General features: G+C 38.3%; 1 protein-coding gene across 2 annotated transcripts in view; it reads left to right on the top strand.

The window, feature by feature from the left end:
• Positions 1–18,781, top strand: part of KLHDC10 (kelch domain containing 10) — a 52,433-nt gene extending 33,652 nt beyond the window's left edge. For both annotated transcript variants that reach the window (XM_043965010.1, XM_043965009.1), the window contains 8 exons: positions 5,253–5,474; positions 6,203–6,357; positions 12,282–12,430; positions 13,261–13,345; positions 14,210–14,276; positions 16,140–16,187; positions 16,735–16,874; positions 17,387–18,781. In XM_043965010.1, the coding sequence (XP_043820945.1) occupies positions 5,253–5,474; positions 6,203–6,357; positions 12,282–12,430; positions 13,261–13,345; positions 14,210–14,276; positions 16,140–16,187; positions 16,735–16,874; positions 17,387–17,596 (1,076 nt within the window). In that variant the 3' untranslated portion in view covers positions 17,597–18,781. The remainder of the gene's footprint in view (positions 1–5,252; positions 5,475–6,202; positions 6,358–12,281; positions 12,431–13,260; positions 13,346–14,209; positions 14,277–16,139; positions 16,188–16,734; positions 16,875–17,386) is intronic.
• Positions 18,782–19,197: the final 416 nt, after the last annotated feature.

Below are 19,197 nucleotides of genomic sequence, written 5' to 3'. Positions count from 1 at the left end.
CTGGAGATGGATAGCACCTTTTATCATAAGTCCTTCAGGATTTAGACATCATATTTCAAGAAATCTTAAAAGAAACTTGCTCAGATGTCTTAGAATCGGATGGGAGAGTAAAAATAGAAAGAATCCAATGCTCAAGTCTTGGAAGAAACCTTCAAATTAAAACTCCTAGGAACTTTATAGTGCCCTAATATAGAGCTTTCAAGTCAAAGAAAAAATACTGCAACCAGATAGAAAAAGTTCAAGTACTAAAGAGCCACAGTCAAGATCATAGCAGGTTTCTTCTACCTAAATTAATTTACTTATTTACTTCCATACCAAACTACCAAAAAATAATTTTATGGAGCTAGAAAAAAAAATTCATCTGGAAGAACAAAAGGTCAAGAATACCAACGGAATTAATTTTTTTTTTTTAATGAGGCAATTGGGGCTAAGTGACTTGCCCAGGGTCACACAGCTAGTAAGTGTTAAGTGTCTGAGGCCGGATTTGAACTCAGGTACTCCTGACTCCAGGGCCGGTGCTCTATCCACTGTGCCACCCAGCTGCCCCGGGAATAAATTTTTTAAAATGTGAAGGAACATGGCCTAGCCATACCAGATCTCAAACTGTATTATAAAGTGGTAAACATTAGAATGCTCTAAATCACTATTAGAGAAATGCAAATGAAAACATCTCTGAGGCACCACTTCACACCTATCAGATTGGCTATTATGATAGAAAAGGAAAATGATAAATGTTGGAGAAGATGGGGGAAATTGGGACACATGCTCTATTGGTGGAGTTGTAAACTAGTCCAACTATTCTGGAGAGCAATTTGGAACTATACCTGAAGGGCATACAAACTGTACATATCTTTTGATCCAGCAATATCAGTACTAGGTCTATCACAAAGAGATAAGAGCCTATTTATATAAAAATATTTATAGGGGGCCGTTAGGTGGCACAGTGGATATAGCACCAGCCCTGGATTCAGGAGGACCTGAGTTCAAATATGGCCTCAGACACTTAACACTTACTAGCTGTGTGACCCTGGGCAAGTCACTTAACCCCCATTGCCCTGCAAAAAAAAAAAAATAGAACTGGAAATTGAGGGAATGCCCATCAACTGGGGAATGGCTGAACAAGTTTTAGTATATGAATCTAATTAATGCTATAAGAAATAACAATCAGGATGCTCTCAGAACAACCTGGAAAGACTAACATGAACTGATGCAAAGTGAAGTGAGCAGAATCAGAACATTGTAAACAATTAACAGCAATATTGTAAAATGATCAACTGTGAATCACTTAGCTATTCTCAACAATGAGACAAAGCCAAAGGAAAATGCTATCCACATCCACAGAAAGTCTGCATGCAGATTAAAATATACTGTTTTCTGTGTGTGTGTGTGTGTGTGTGTGTGTGTGTGTGTGTGTGTGTGTGTGTGTGTGTGTGTGTGTGTATTTTGGTCTGTTTTACAACATCACTGATATGGAGATATATTTTACATAGTTACACATATATAACCTCTTTCAAGTTGCTTACCATCTTAGGGTGGGGGAAGGTGAGGGAGGGAGAGAATTTGGAATGTTAAAAATATTTTCCATGTAATTGGGAAAAAATAAAATACTTTATATTTTTAAAAGATCACAGCATTGGGGCAGCTAGGTGGCGCAGTGGATAGAACACTGGCCCTGGATTCAGGAGGACCCAAGTTCAAAGCTGGCCTCAGACACTTAACACTTACTAGCTGTGTGACCCTGCGCAAGTCACTTAACCCCCATTGCCTCTCAAAAAAAGAAAATTTCAGTTATTGGGGGCAGCTAGGTGGTGCAGTGGATAGAGCACTGGCCCTGGATTCAGGAGTACCTGAGTTCAAATCCAGCCTCAGACACTTAACACTTACTAGCTGTGTGACCCTGGGCAAGTCACTTAACCCCCATTGCCCTGCAAAAAAACAAAAAAAGAAATAGAAGCAAGCATATGTATAATAATAAATCATTTTTCAAAATTAAAAAAAAAAGATCACAGCATGGTTTCCATAAAGGAGTGGAGAGATTGAAATATGATATTCCACAAGACAAAGATATGGGCTTACAAGCAAGAATAACTTACCCAGCAAAATTAAGTATAATTCTCCAGGGACAAATGTACGTTTAATGAAATAAAAGATCTGGAAACATTCCTGATGAAAAGACCAGAGCTATGCAGAAACTTTGAAATACAAACACAGAAGTTAAGAGATGAGTAGTCATAAGGGACTAGTCAAACTACTGTTTACATTCAAATGTCATAGAAAAAATCCTAAGACAGATGGCCTTGTTTTTTTTTTTTTTTATGTTTGGATGATCTTAAGGGAAAAGGAGAGGAAAAGGAATATACTAGGAGGGAAAGGGGGGGAAGGGAAGGGCTGGGGGGGGATTAATCTTAAATAATAGAATATATAGAAGACTATACAAATGAGCAAGGGGGTGGAGGAAGCAGGTAACTTGAATCTTCCATTTGGACTGGTTGGTTAAAGGAGGGAAGAATATTTACATGCAGAGTTATATGTAAAAATATACTCAGCTGGGAAAAAGCAAAAGGGGAGAAAGAAAAGGGAGAAATAAGAGAAAGTAGCTTAAGGGAGGAATTCACTTGATTGTGAATTGAGTTTAAGCAGGAAGAGTTGTACAGATTGTCAGCTTCACTCTGTTCTAGAGTCCAGTGGCAAGACAAAAGTCAGGATGATTGGTGATGGCCTGGGATGCAGTTTGACGTGTTTGATGTATGACCAAGCTCTAAGTGCCCCACAGTACCTTTTTCAGCCACCTTCATGGCTTTTGGAACAAATTGTGCTCATCTGCCCATTCTGCTGGGGAAAGGCTTTATGTGCTTGGGGTAGGTCACCCCCTACTTCAGGCCTGTCAGTTACCCAAAACCTGGTTTAGCCTTTTTGCCAAGACAATTTTACCAGGGTGTGGCCATTCTGGGGGGTGGGTTGCCCATCTGAAAACAAATCAGGTCAGAGCTCCATTAACTATCAGTGGTGGGATCAGGCTGGCTGGTAAGGGCCTACTGTACTTTTAGCATGGGTGAGATAAGGGGCTTTAATAAAAAACTTTAATAAACTTGACATAGTTCTCAACATCCCCCTTCCTCTCATTCTCTTTACTTCTGTAACTTTTTTCTTATTTGTTGGCATGGGTTTTGTTTTTGTTTTTGCAAAATATTTCATATTCTGAAAGGACATTGAAATTTTCCACTATTAAAGTTTTTCTCCATTAATCTTATGCTCTTAATATTTTCCTTTAATAATTTCGTTGTTGTGCTATTAGTTTTACATCAGTATTTAACATCTATATAATTTAGCTGTCAGTGATTCCTTTATTCTTATATAGTTACCATGCTTTCTTTTCTCAGTGCTTTCTAACATTCCATTGCACCTTGCAAATAGGCAAGAATGACAAAAATGGAAACAGGCCATGTTGAAGGGATTGTAGAAAAATAAACACACCAGTATCTTGTTGGTGGAGCTGTGAAATAGTATAGCTGTTTTGGAAAGCAATTTGAAGTCATGCAGATAAAGTGACTAAATGTCCATATCCTTTGAACCAGAGATACCATTACTGGACTTAGACTCAGAGGAAGCCATAGATAAAGTCTTCATATACTCCAAAACATTCATAAAAGTATTTTTTTTTGTGGTAGCTGATAACTGGAGACAAAGATGCTTGTCTCCAGTTATATATAAACATTCTTCCAAATAAAAACTAAATGTAACAAAATTATAAAGATCATATAGGAAATGCAATAAAGAGCTATGAAAAAATATTCCTGGCTCCTTTGTAGAGGTGAGATGTCCACAGGTATTAACATTTTGGGACTTTTTCAACGTATGGATCCAGCTGCGCTGACCGCCCCCCAAGCCTCCCCCCCCCAAAAAAAACCCAAAACCATATTGTTTGTCAATAGGAAAGGGAGGTGGAGGAGCAGGAAATAGAAAATATCAATAAAAACTTATTCAAAACCTAAACAAAACATGATTCCAGCTCCTGATTTTTTGGAGAGTAGCCAGTGCATACTACAAACTTCTTGCATCTAGTCATTTTAAAGTTGAAATTGACTTTCTTAGGTATGTGCTTATTCTAAAACATCCCTTTTTAAGAAGTTTCATTATCTTCCCTGACCCAGTTAGACCTTTTAATGTTGGAAAAATAGTTAAGCACACCTAACTAACCAATAGATTGACTATCTGATAGAACGTGCAATATTCTCTATTTTCTCTGCTGAGAGAAATAACATTTCATCTTTTGTCTTTGTGAACCAGGATTGGGTCATTATAGATTGGCCACTTTTCAGTGTTTCCATTACATTTTTTCCGTTGTGTATATTCTTCTAGTTCTGCTTGTTTTTCAGTTTATACAGGTCTTCCAGTGCTTCTATAAATTCATGTGTCCAGTTGCATGAGCAGTAATATTCTATTACATTAATATACCATAATTTGTTTGACTGTTCTGTCAACGAGCACCCATTTTATTTCTACTTTGGCTGCCACAAAAAGTAGTGCTATGAATATTTTGGTGTACGAGGAGGCCTTTCTGTCTTTGACCTCCTTGAAGAGGTATTTTGCAGTTGTAATTTCCAGTAAAAGCAGTCATTCTTCAATTTTGATCTTGGAAGTAGCCATTCGTAGAACAGAATGTTTCAGAAATCATTTTGGTGAATATAAGAATTTATAACTTAAGTGCCACAATTTGGGGACTGGTAGTTGAATATTTTTATCATAGCTTTACTAAAACAAGAAAAAGAATTATGGCTTATGTATAATGAAAGCATAGATTAAATTCTCTTGAGTGTGTCTTTTATATGTACATGTTTTATACATTTGTGGTTATGTAAATATGCTTCTTACATATACTTTAATTATAGTATATTTTTTTTTCTAAAGAAAATTTGCCCTTCTGTAAGAATTTCCAGATTGTGAGTGCATCAGAAATAGTTTTTTGAGACATTTCATACATCCAAAGTTTTGGGATTTCTGACAGTCTTTGTCTTGTTAACAAGTTGCGAGAGTTATCTGTATGTAATGGAAATGCTGAATCCTTAAATCCAAATATTTATAGAAAATCAGTGGTTTATATGAACTTTCCAGCAAGTGGGAAGTTTTTTCCATATTGTAAATCTTCCCCTGGTTCTTTTTCAAAGCCAAAAGGAGACATCTGGCTTAATTTTTTGAGGGCATTAATTTTATATTGGTGGGCCAGCAGATTGCCATGTCTTCTACTCTCCTAGGTCACAGAGCTCCCCCGGCACGAAGTGGACATCGGTGTGTGGCAGATAATACCAATCTGTATGTATTTGGAGGTTATAACCCGGATTATGATGAGTCAGGAGGGCCAGAGAATGAAGATTATCCTCTCTTCAGGGAACTTTGGAGGTACCACTTTGCTACAGGAGTGTGGCATCAAATGGGCACAGAGGGTTACATGCCCAGAGAGCTGGCGTCTATGTCACGTGAGTTCTAGAGTTCAGTTCCTGAATTTTTGACTTAAGTTATTTGAGAGAGCAGACTTACTATATCCAATAGTCTGTATTTGTCAATATTAATAAATTTATCTAGAATATTAGGATAGGGATCTGTGATTTCATTGATCCCAGAAATAGCTTGTTGGATGAAAAGACTCCCTCTACAAGTAGGTCAGCAGCTCCTCTGCCTGAAGGACTAAGAAGTTAAAGGAACTTGTCCCAGTCACTGCACAGTCTGTGTCAGACGTGAGGTTTGAGTCCAGATCTTCCTGGTTTCAAGGCCCATGCTCCATGCACTACACAGCACATCAGTTATGGCAGGACTCTAAAGAAAGAATCAGTGACAACTTAAACTTAGTGCAATATGGTTACAAAGATAGCGTGATTTCATTTTGATCCTCACAGGAACTCTGGGAGGTAGATAGTACAAGATCATTCCACTAAAGTACAGAATTGTAATTCACATGTATTACCATCAAGAATTGTTCTGGATTTCAGTCATGTTCACTCTAGCTTATATATTATATGCTATATAATATATATTATATGTTATCTGGCCTCAATTAAGGCATTGGAGCAAATCTTTGTACCATATAGTTACTGATTTGAACTACTTTGTGAGATTTTCAAAGCAGAGGCTTTTAAAAAAGCTTAAGTAATTTTCTGCATGTATGTACATAGAATGTGAATAGAATTTTGTTTTTGTCCCTTTCCAGTTGTGTTGCATGGAAACAACCTGTTGGTGTTTGGAGGTACTGGCATTCCCTTTGGTGAGAGCAATGGCAATGATGTCCATGTCTGCAATGTGAAATACAAACGATGGGCCCTGCTTAGCTGTAGAGGGAAGAAACCCAATCGGATTTATGGACAGGTACCAATTTATGTCCTTTAATTTGTTCACATTTTGTGGCAGTGTGTATGGTATCAGAGTAAATGTTGTATCACTAAAATTAGGTTAAGGGAAAATTATTTCAGAATGTCAGGTATTTAATTTCTTTGTTTCTGATAAGGAAAAATAACTTAAAAACTAGCCACATTTTCTTTTTCTTTTTTTCTTTTTGCCCATCTGCTTTTCTCTTTTAGTTCCTCCTTGAGTAAAGGATCATAATACAGTTTTGTGGAAGGAATGTTTAAAATTTTTGGAAATTATTGTGGTGGTTACATGTTTAGACTAAACTATCTGATATACTGCTGTAGCCCTCTACTATCCTGGAAAAGATGGAATTTTTATTTTATGAAATAAAACAAGCATTTCCATAACATGGTAGAATAAAAAGAGATGATTGAACATAAAACTGCAAATCTCTTATGTACAACTAAGCTATTTTAAATATATAATAAAGTTATCATGTAAATTTTTTTCCCCTCTTTCCCCATGGCTACCATTAGACAGACAGACAGACAGACAGACAGACACACACACACGTATCTATATCAATAGTTCTTTCTCTGGATGCAGACAGTATCTTCCTTCTTAGGTCCTTAATTTAATTTGGGGATTTATAATAGTCAAAGATGTTTGTTTTGAGTACCAAAATCTATCCCTCTCTCATTCCTTCCCTCCCTCCCCTCCTTGGGGCAGCAAGCAACCAGATATAGGTTATACATGTGCAATTATGTAAAACATTACCTTATTAGTCATTTTATACAAAAAGACTCAATTAAAAAAAAAAGAAAGAAGAAAGCACAAAGCATCATGCTTTATCTGTGCTCAATCAACGTTATTTCTTTCTTTTCACCTCCGTGGATAGTATGCTTCATCATCGGGCCTTTGGGACTGTCCTGGATCATTGTATTGCTTAAAGTAGTTAAGTCATTCACAATTGTTCATAGAACAGTAATGCTGTCACTGTGCACAGTGTTCTCCTGGTTCTGCTCATTTCACTATATATCAGTTCATATGAGTCTTTCCAGGTTTTTCTGAAATCATCCTGCTTGTCATTTCTTATAGCAGTTAGATATCCCATTTGAAAAGGCGGAATTTTCTGAAGTACCCCAAATGGGCACTGAACTACCAAGGGGAAAAAAATGCTTTCAGTACTTATTAAAATAAGCTGTTAGTGATTTGATTCAAGTTTCAACTCTTTAAAGTGCCGTTTCAGAATGGGGATTCAGTGATAGAGGGCAATCCAGCATAGCCTCTTTAAATCCACACTTCAAAGGTTGCTTCAAAATAAGCAGCTTGAAATAACCTACCTATGACGGTAGATTTGAAGAAGCTTCGCTGTGCTGGATGACTCTTTAATCCTGTCATAGATCCTTTATTCTCTGAACAGTCACTATCTGCTACTAGCAGAATCTGTTTTAAAGAAGGGAACCTGGGAAGAAGCTAAGTGGTTGCCAAAGATTCTTGATGCTTCTCATCTTCATAACTTCTTTATAATTGTAAAAGCATTTTTCTTCAAACTTTAGAGAAGGGATATTGTTGAGCACAGATACTTACATCTGTGGTATTAGAATTTTGGGGCTAGCAATCGTCTAGTTTGCCCTCATCTATTTTCTCTGTATGGGACCTGCTTTTAGATTGGACAGAGTTTTATTCTCTAAGAATAATAAGTATTCCTCTCCATAATCTTTAGGTTGCCAAGGATTTATATTCTAGGAGGCTTTAAGGTTGAGAGGAGAATCACTTAAAAATTGACAGACACATTGCTGATTACTTAGTTCCCTAGTTTAGGGTTCCTCTAACATCTGAGCTAGTGCCTCTAGTGGCTGTTTACAAAGGAAATGCCATTGTATTCCTCTTTGTTTGGAAACAATTGGCATTGACCATTGGTCCTGTTCTGACCCCACAGATTTTTTAACTTCATTTTTTTTGCCATTATTTTTTTTCAATCTTAATAGTATAGCTGTGTGACCCTGGGCAAGTCACTTAATCCCAATTGCCTCACCAAAATAAAAAATCTTAATAGTATTTTATTTTTCCAGTTACATGTAAAGATAGTTTTCAACATTCTTTTTTATAAGATTCCAAATTTTTCTCCCTCCTTCCCTTCTGCACTCCCCAAGATGGCAAAGCAATCTGATATAGGTTTTACATGTACAATCACATTAAACATTATAGCACTATAGTATTCCATTACATTCATATGCCACAAGTTGTTTAGTCGTTTCTCAGTTGATGGGCATCTCCTCAATTTCCAGTTCTTTGCTTGTTTGTTTTTCAGTGAGGCAATTGGGGTTAAGTGACTTGCCCAGGGTCACACAGCTAGTAAGTGTTAAGTGTCTGAGGTCAGATTTGAACTCAGGTCCTCCTGACTCCAGGGCAGGTGCTCTATCCACCGCCACCTAGCTGCCCCAATTTCCAATTCTTTGCTACCACAAAAGGGCAGCTAGAAGTATTTTTGTACGTGTGGGTCCTTTTCTCTTTTTTATGATCTCTTTGGGATACAAACCTTGTTATAGGGATTCCTGGGTCAAAGGTTATGCACAGTTTTATAGCCCTTTGTCTTTTCATTGTAGTTATTTCTGGAGGAGAAACAACCAAAGTCTCATGCCTTTCTAGATTCAGCCTTGCTCTTGGGACAAAGGAGAACAATTCAGTCTTGTCACCAGTTTGGGGGTGGGGAGGTAACTCTTACAGTTAGTTAATGGCTTTCTTGTCAGGTTTGTTTCCTAGGCCAGGGCCTCTGTCCCTGGCAGCTCCTGAGCAACACTTTATCATTAGTAGGTTTTCCTTGCTCTTTCTGCTTACTTTTCCAGGTTGGTTTGACAATACACTTTTTCATTTATTTATTTATTTTTGATAATACACTTGAGCAGCTTCTTGCCAACACCCTAATAGGTGCTCTTAGCAGTTTTATTTGTAATTTTAATTTCTAGCTATTTACCTATTTCTCTATCACTCATTGACTTCATATTGCTTCTTTGCTATCTGCATGAATAGTCATGGCTTGAGCCAATATGACTTCATCATATAATGTTAGTCCCATGAAATGAACTTAGCCTCTCTTTACTGTCACCTAGTAGCATTGGTGATGCCCAAAATCATGGCTAGCAGTCAAAAGATTGGTCCTTTTGGAATGCCTCTCCCCGACCTTTTTCTTCTTTTTAAATTTTCTGTTGACTGCACATATCCTCTCTTCCTTAACATCCTCCCTCCTCCAATACTCCAATATAATATGATGCTGTAGCTATATGACGGCAACATCATATTATATTTGGAGGCACAGATCTTGGTAAGGCGAATTGTACTCTCCGATGAAGCCCACAGCACAGGCACTTGGAAATTTTTGGAAACCCATTTGTGACAGGGTTTCATCCACTCTTCAGCCTCTCTAACTGGGGTCTCAAACTCTTTTTCAAAAAGACAAGTGAAGAAATTTGCCTGTGTAATTAGTATTGAGATTATTACTTTCTTTCACTAGTACTTCCTGTCCTTGGTGCCTGCTGTATTTGAACTTTTGATGGCTATCATATACATGAATCTGGACCTCTAAGGCATCTACAATTACAGTGAGAAGGGATGAATGGAAAATAGCTTTCCGAAAAAAATATGACTACTTCAAGTATACTTTATGTTTAGACTGTAGCACTCTAAATGTTGTCCTAGTGATTCTGTGCCTCTTGTAACATTCTTTATTTTACTTTAATTATTTGTTGTTATCTTTTTCAAAATACCACACTATCACTTGCATTTTTGGTGGGGCCACTGCAGGTTACATACTGACTTAGAAAACCACATATTAACATTATCTATGTTCTTTTCTATTTTTAAATTTTGTTAAATATTTCCCAGTCACATTTTAATCTGGTTCCAGCCAGCTGCTGTATGTTTGACACCTCTGTAGGACATCACAGGCTAAACAGTTCAAGGATTGGCTGAATATACAAGCAAGAATCCTGTAATTGCTAGTCCAGTGGCTGCGGCCTTAGTAAGCCATATAATGTCCTTGTCAAGGAATTTTCATCACAGCCAAAATGGCCAAGATTTTCTGCAGAGTATCTTAGTTAATAGTTCTGCTAAGCTTGGTTATTTATGACCACACGGCCCTAGTTTGGGAATCCTTTGCTTTATATTTTCAGTTAAAAAAAAAAGTGCAAAACCAAATAGAGTACTTATGTTACTGAATCACCTGTTAACCAGGATTATTGGACATCTTTCTTCCCCAGGCAAATTTTCCTATAGCAGTAGTCATGTATCTAGTTATATCATCTTTGCGATAAACAAAGACAAACACTTAACCTGGCAATATCATCTTTGTATTGAGGACCACATTTAGCTGTCAGTTTCTTATCAATGTGTTCTTTGTGGATGTTGGAGGAATGTTTCCTCAGGCTGTTTCTTGTTAGGTTTTTTAAATCCCATGGCTTATCCTAACTTGAAGGTGCCTTATCAAGTATTTTTTGGATTGTGAAGGTCATGTTCCCAAAGAACCAAATGTTTCCTTCTGTTCACATCCCATTTTTCTTTACATATTTTTTCCCCCAGCATTGTCCTGCTTAGCCCTCATTCCACTTAGACACATTTCTAAGTGGGGAGATAGTGTCAGGGCCTACCAGAGTCTCAAGTCCTTTTAAATTCTAGCCATTCTAGTGAATAGTACTTCAGAGGGAGCCTGTTAGAGCCATTTTTGTTTAAGTAATTCATCTTATTGACTGTGGTCCTAATGCATTTTATTGATATATTTTTTTTTCTTTTGGTGAGGCAATTGGGGTTGTGACTTGCCCAGGGTAAGTGTCAAGTGTCTGAGGCCAGATCTGAACTCAGGTCCTCCTGACTCCAGGGCCAGTGTTCTATCCACTGTGTCACTTAGCTGCCCCCCCCCCCCCAGTGCATTTTAGTCTTCTGCCAATACCACAGGTATTCTGACCACTTTTTATTTTGACCTATTTTAGTCTTCTCTTATTCTGGTTTGACCCTTAAATTTTGTTGAATAGTTACTTAATTTCAGGTCTGTGAACTTGTTAAGGGCTAAAATTCTAGCTAAACTATCTAAAATATCTAATGAATGGTCGCCAATAAATTATAAGCTTTAGCAAGAGTTAGGCTTTTAAGCATTTATTAAGGAGAATAAGAATTTGGTAAAGAGAGAGAGAAAGGCCTACATTCATCTATCTATTAAAGGGAGAGCGCATTTCTAGCTCCGCTCTCCGCCAGAGTCCACAGGAAAAGAGCCAGAGTCAGAGCGCCAGGCTCCCTCTTCTTCCTCCCACAAGCAAACGTCACTTCCTGAAGCCAAAGAAAAGACGCATGGTCTTGCCCTCAGAGACCTTCACCTCATGGGTGGAGCTCTTCTACAGTAAGTCTCCAGCAGGTGGCGTCATTCCAATTGTTACAAACTTAAAAAAAATTTGATAAGTATAATTGGTTTGCTTGATAATCTGCTATGTGTTTTATTTTACCATAAGGAATTTATTTTACACTGAGGAGAATCCATAGGCTTCACAAAAAGAACTCCTCTGGGTTAGTGTGATTTGTGATTAACATAACCCTGTTCTTTCCTTCTAGTTACTCCTAAGTTTCTCTCTAATTAGTCAACTTCTTTTCTTTTTTTTTTGTGGGGCAATGAAGGTTAAGTGACTTGCCCAGGGTCACACAGCTAGTAAGTGTCAAGTGTCTGAGACTGGATTTGAACTCAGGTCCATCTGAATCCAGGGCTGGTGCTTTATCCCCTGTACCACCTAGCTGCCCCAGTCAACTTCTTTTCTTCTGAATTTTATACCACTTCTGCCCTTTGGCTTAGTTGCATTACCTAATTACCTACCCCACCAGTGATCATCATGTCCTCAGATGACTTGAATCAGAGTTATTAATAGATTAATTTTGTTCTTTTTTTGATTTTTTTTTTTAAGGCAATGGCTATTATAAATGGCTTCCTTTATGTCTTTGGAGGAACAACTGGCTATGTTTACAGTACAGACCTACATCGGTTAGACCTGAATACCCGGGAGTGGATACAGCTAAAACCAAACAACCTATCTTGTGATCTGCCTGAAGAGAGGTAAAGTTCCAAGATACACTTGGCATTTGCTGCTAAGATTTTGCTTGTTTAAAATGTCAGTGCATATAGCTTGAAGAAAATCCTTTAGCTCGCTTTGGAATAGCAAATTAATTGGTCAATAATCTACAGTATTGTGATGTTTCATCCCTCCTTAATATTTAAATTTTCAATATACTTTGAAATTTCTGTGCTAGAAAAACAACTGGAATCTTGACTAAAAAGTGGAACATGGATAGGACAGTTATTCCTGATTCCCTTGTTTTTTCCATTTATTCCTTCTTCACATATTTACTAAGGGCTTAGTTTGTACAATACATGCAAGAGTTTTAAGTGCCTTATAAGAGTATTCATTACATTATTCTGACTTTTAGGTACCAGCCTTAGTTGTTCTTTTCCATAGTCTTCCCATATACAATATCTTATAGTAATTGCTTGTTCTTAAGATTAAGCTCACAATTGAATAACAAAACCTTTTCCTTTTCCTGGTTCCTGCTAAAGTGCCTTTCTCTTTGTTATATCTTATTTGACTGATTACTACAGAACTATTTTGTCATGCAGAGAAAGCAGTTTGTCCTACTGGTATCATATCCCTCAGGGAAGGAAGGAAAACCAGTTCCCTAGGAAAAAACTTGATCTTTTTGGATTAGTTTAAGGTTCATTCATATGTTTCCTTGGTGTCAGATTTTTGTTTTGGTTAGGTTTTTTGATTTTTGAGGTAGATTTCTGACTTTGTAAATAAGTAATTTGACCTCATGGATGATCTGTAACCTAAATCTATTATTAAATGTGGGCAAAAATACTTTTCTCCTAATTATATTTGATATTTTCAGGTATAGACATGAAATTGCGCATGATGGGCAGAGGATATACATCTTGGGAGGTGGGACTTCTTGGACAGCTTATCCCTTAAATAAGGTAAAAAGGACTTTCAGAACAGAAGGGTATGAAAAAATATATTTCAGACTAAAAAATTTAGCTTCAATTGCTGTGGTATTTAGAGGGTTCGTGACATACATTTTGTGCAGAGTACCCTTTAATAGTATTACCTCAGTCAACTTCTGTGTTACATGCCAAGAACTGAATATGCTTTATGATGACGAAAGTGACTAGAAGCTTCCAGTAAGTTCTTAGCAGATTTGGAATTTGAACTAAGATTTCCATGTGGTGTAAAAGCAGTTTTGGTATCTTCTGGGTAACAAACACTTTATTTTGGCCTTTTATTTCTTTCTTTATTTTTACTTTCCTTTGATAAAGATCTTAGATTGTTAGGGAGTAAATGAAAATTAAGCTTCTGCATTGGGGTTTATACCGTAAGGGCTGTTTGAATCTACATTTCAATGACCTCATTGCCGAGTATCTTGATGTCACACTCAATCTAATTTCCTCTGAGGATAGAATCAGGAAGGTGCTATAGATGATGATGTTAGAAATTAGTTAGGGGTATGCTGTCTTTAGAGAACTGAGTCAAAATGGGTTTTTGTATACCAATCCTTATTCTTAGTTGATGTGTTTAAGATCCTTTTTACGTGGAGAGTCCTTAAGATTTAGAGTTTACTAGATTCTGCCTTTCAATCCAGAGGAAATTTGGAAAAATATATATTTTTATATATCGGTTAGACAGATCAGAGATGCTTTTCAGCAGAATACATGGCATTTATACAGGGCAGCGTTAAAACATGCCTTGTCGGACATCCAAAGTCACAAGTGATTATCATTGTTTCCATGAAATGTTTTTATGAATGTGTATATATATGTGTGTGTATATTTCCTTTTCCCAAGATTCATGCATACAACCTTGAAACGAACACATGGGAGGAAATTGCAACGAGACCCCATGAAAAAATAGGTAAGTCATAAATGTGCATTCTCCATCCTTTAGTAAATGTAAATTTTTTCTTTTGAATGTTTTAAAGGGGGAAATGATTTAACTGATATTTGTGGTCCTAAAGTAGGGACGCTTGTTATTTTAATTTGGACTGATGTTTGATGGTGTGATGAATAATGGAATTTGGCAGATGCCCAGGGTGTCCCACCTGATTGATTTAGTATTGTTTGAATTGGGTGAGAATGAGAAACTGACTAAGTACCTACTTGGGAATGATTAGACATGGGCCACACCTGGCCTGCCCTGATGATGTATACTGCTGACATCAGCAGGGGGACCATTCTTAGTCATGCAACTTGAAGGACCTCCCCTTTCGGGGAGGGAGAGAAAAAGTAGAAAAGGGAACGCTCTCTCAGAGGAACTCTCTCTTTCCTATTGGTGAGCTTCCGAGAGCAGAGTGGAGAGGGGCTGACTCCCCTAGAAACTACGGACCCCAGGTGGACTTAATAGAAGTGAGGCCAGCTCTTTGAATTAGTTGAGCTGGAATCAAGTTTGGGGACTCAGTATTTGCTAGAGCCAGGGAGCTTATCCATTTGTTCTCTTCCCCTATTCCCTTGTCCCTGGCTTTATTAATTTCACCTTTGTTGTATATTTTATTCCCATTAATAAAACCTGATTTGTTTGTGGAAAAGAGGCTGTTAATCTCCTTTCTTATTAGCCTGGGAGAAATATCTAAAAAAGGCACTTTGGAAGAGAAGAAACTTTGGACCTAGAGGTTGGTCCCTCATTATTTTCAGAACCCCAGTATTACAGCGAGCCACCTAATTAACTCTCCACATATTAAATTTGGCCCTTATAGAGAGAGCTCCTCTAGTGAGCGTTCCCTTTTCTACTTTTTCTCTCCCTCCCCAAAAAGGGAGGTCCTTCAAGTTGCATGGCTGAGAATGGTCCCCCTGTTGACGTCAGCAGTATACATCATTCAGGCCAGGTGTGGCCTATGTCTAATCATTCCCAAGTAGGTACTTAGTCAGTTTCTCATTCTCACCCAATTCAAACAATACTAAATCAAATCAGGTGGGAACCCTGGGTGTCTGCCAAATTCCATTATTTTATCACATTGGTAGTTATAGTCTAGAGTCAATGATTGCTTCCATCATTCAGCCACTGTAGAGAGATGTGCTTTTGACCAGAATTGTTGAATTCTGTGACAGAAGTGGAGTAGCAGAGTCAAAAATTTTTATTTAAAAACCTAGCGGGTAGGGGGCAGCTTGGTGGCACAGTGGATAAAGCACTGGCCCTGCATTCAGGAATTCCTGAGTTCAAATCCGGCCTCAGACACTTGACACTTACTAGCTGTGTGACCTTGGGCAAGTCACTTAACCCCCCATTGCCCTGCAAAAAACAACAACCACCACCAAAAAAAAACCTAGTGGGTAGAGAATCAGATTTGGAGTTTGAGTCCCGACTTTGCTTGTTGCCACCTTTGTAACCATGGGCAAGTCATTTCACTTATCTGGGCCTTCATTTCCTCATCTGTAAAATGAGGGCATTGCAGTAGTTGATTTTAACACAAAAGTTGAGATTCTCTACAGGTGAGGAGCCAGTGGGAAAACACTGCCTGCAAAGGACAGGAACTCCTGCCCTATTGCCTGCCTCTCTCTTTATCACACCAGAGTTGTGCTGCTTATTGGCATCGCCATTCTTTATGGTCTCTACTCATTTTAGTAAAACCAGAGCTATTCCATTTTATAGCTTTTCCTAATAAAGGGATTACTTGGTGTATCTAATTTAAGTGAGCAGTTCGTTGTATGTCCTTTGCTATGTCATTTTAGCATTATGCTTTGAGTGAATAATAGAGCTCTTCTGTGTATATGTTTTTGACAGGCTTCCCTGCAGCCAGAAGATGTCACAGTTGTGTACAAATTAAAAATGGTAAGGACATCAAACTAAATGCTATTTCTATCTCTGTGCTCAGTGAGTGAGTGACCAGTTGAAAATGGGGCAGTAGTGCATAGGAGTATGCAACAATAGTGTATAGGAGTGAAGGAATCTGTTCTCTGGTGCCAGATAGAAGTTAGCTTCAAAAGATACTGGGTCATTCAGGAAATAGAAAGTAGTATTTTCTAAGTGTGGTTTATCTAAATTTTATAAATAACTTTTCCTGGGGGTGGCAGCTAGGTGGTAGAGTGGATAAAGCACTGGCCTTGGATTCAGGAGGATCTGAGTTCAAATCCAGCCTCAGACACTTGACACTTACTAGCTGTGTGACCCTGGGCAAGTCCGCCTGACTCCAGGGCCAGTGCTCTATCCACTGTGCCACCTAACTGCCCCACCCCCTTCATTTTGGAGACTGGTACCACACCAATGGTGTCTCCACATGGCATGAAAATAAAACCTACATTAGCAAGTCTTGTAGTCTGCCATAAATGTTGAGTTAATTTGACTCATGTAATCTGCTCTTTATTTCTGTACTTTGTAGATGTATTTGTTTGTGGTGGCTATAATGGAGAAGTGATTTTGGGAGATGTCTGGAAATTGAGTCTGCAAACTTTTCAGTGGGTAAAGCTTCCAGCTGTTATGCCTGAGCCAGTTTATTTCCACTGTGCAGCTGTAACACCAGTAAGTTTTTATTTTATTACTTGCAGGGTAGTGGATAGTAAAGTAATTTCTGTTTGGAAATATTTGGTAAAAACGTTTAATAGAAGAGAGATTAACCTTTGCTTTGAAGCTTGCCTCCCAGGTTTACTAAACCCCTGAAGGAAAAAACCAAAACACCTAATGCCAAGACCCATACATACAAAACACACTGTCAAACCAGTGTTCTGTGCTCGGTTCAAATCCTGCCTCTGCAAGCTCTTTGACTCTGGACAGGTCATAACCTCTCTGAGCCTCAGTTTGCTCATAGTATAATGAGAGGGTTAGACTAGATGATGGCTTTTAAGGTCTCTTCTTGTTCCAAGTCTGATTTTCCTGAATGTCAGCCTTGTAAGAGATATACCTTAAATCTCATTTTGGTTCCACCTGCTTTATAAAAATCTTTTTCTAAGAAAGTCTTTGCTAGATTGTCAGTATGTCTTTCTTCCTCATTTAATTTGTACTCTTCCCCCGCTATTTTCCCTATTTGTTTACAGGCTGGTTGCATGTACATTCATGGAGGAGTGGTGAACATCCATGAAAATAAACGGACTGGGTCATTATTTAAGATGTGGTTGGTGGTACCCAGCCTTCTGGAACTATCGTGGGAGAAACTGCTTGGGGCCTTCCCTCACTTAGCAAATCTCTCCCGGACACAACTTCTGCACCTTGGACTCACGCAGGGACTCATTGAGCGGTTGAAATGAGGATTTCTGGACTGTTCATTCACCATGGAAATATTAATTTAAAGAGACTTCTTTTCACTATTTATGGGCAGCGTGGAGTGTGCTACCAAGAGGATTGAGTACACTGATCAAGGCCTTACTCAGAAAATACATCAGATGCCTTTCTGTAAATTTGTTTTTAAGTTTATGGAAATGTGTGAATTTCCCCATATGCTGCTTCTCCCTCCCCCCTTTCCTTAAGTTCCTTCTTCGTTGATGGGAAAAGGGAGGGGGAGAGTTGAGTTAGCTTTCTAAAAATCTTTAAAATATCATGAATAAGATAAAAGCAGACCTTTTCAGGAAAATCCTGAACATATAATCAGCAGCTTTTGGCTAGTGCTCTCCTACTTTAAAACACCACCGTCACATCCCTATAATTCAGGAAGTGTGGGAAGGGTGCCTGTTGAGAGCCCTGCTGGTTTTCCTCAATGCCACGTTTTAATTTATTATTCCTAAAGAGGTATTTGATTGAGTAGATCTTCCTAACTGCAGCAATCTTTGGCATCTTACTCTATAGACAGCCCAAATGCATACTTTGGCTTTGGATGGAAGTTTAATACAACTAGGTGGTTTGCCTGTTTATCCCTTTAAGGTAGGGCTGACCTAGAAACTTGTGTGTACATTATAGGTTTGTATGCTCTATATTGTTGGTCTTAAAGACTAGGGTACTGTGAACATTCCATGGGCCAAACAAAGCCAGAATGACTAAAAAACACTGGCATGCCTTCTCAGTGTTTTTTTCTTCTAAGTGTCTCCCCTCTCCCACCTCCTGTGAAATGACCTGTAGCTGTTTCCTTTTTAGAGACCTTAGACTTGGTCTCTGATCTGAAACATGAGCTTTGGCCTTTCATTTAAAGAATCTCCCAGGCCTCAGAATCGGTGCCATTTGCTATTAGTAACCTGCTGCTTTTTGGGCTCTGGACCACAAGCCTCTTGTTTTCTCAGGCAATGGGATTTTTCCCTCTAGAAAGCCAACTGGCGCTTGGTTGTTCACTTAAATAGTTCTGCTTTTTTCTTTCTGTTCATATGTGCATTGTGCTCTGAATCCTATGATCTAGTAGCTGGAAAAAGCCAAAATCAATTTGTTATCCATTCTGGGAAACCAAGTGTCATTTAAAAACCATCATGAGGGAAGAATGCAATTGAATGTCATTTTTTTTTCATTTTTGTGTGGAGTCTTGTGTGTCTTATTTTTAAATTTGGGAAAGTGACTTGAATTTCCAACTTGCTTTTTTCCAGTCTGTTAGATAATAATTGGATAGATTATAGTCAGGTAAACATGTGGAATACAAGAGGGGGCAGCTAGGTGGTGCAGTGGATAAAGTACCTGCCCTGGATTCAGGAAGACCTGAATTCAAAGCCAGCCTCAGACACTTTACAGTTACTAGCTGTGTGACCCTGGGCAAGTTACTTAACCCTCATTGCCCCACCCCCCCCAAAAAAAAGAGAGAGAGAGAGAGAGAGAGAGATGCAGACCCGGTTGTCCCAGATAGGTCTAATTTAGAATTGGGACATGTTTTTCCATTTAAGTGCCTTTTTTCCAACTAACTTGGGGGGGGGGGCAGGGCAATGAGGGTTAAGTG

The sequence above is a fragment of the Dromiciops gliroides genome, chromosome 5 (genome assembly GCF_019393635.1).
Source record: "Dromiciops gliroides isolate mDroGli1 chromosome 5, mDroGli1.pri, whole genome shotgun sequence".
In the NCBI taxonomy this organism is placed as follows: domain Eukaryota; kingdom Metazoa; phylum Chordata; class Mammalia; order Microbiotheria; family Microbiotheriidae; genus Dromiciops; species Dromiciops gliroides.
The sequence above is the reverse complement of the archived record's forward strand: the minus strand, read 5'-3'. Positions and strand labels throughout refer to the sequence as shown.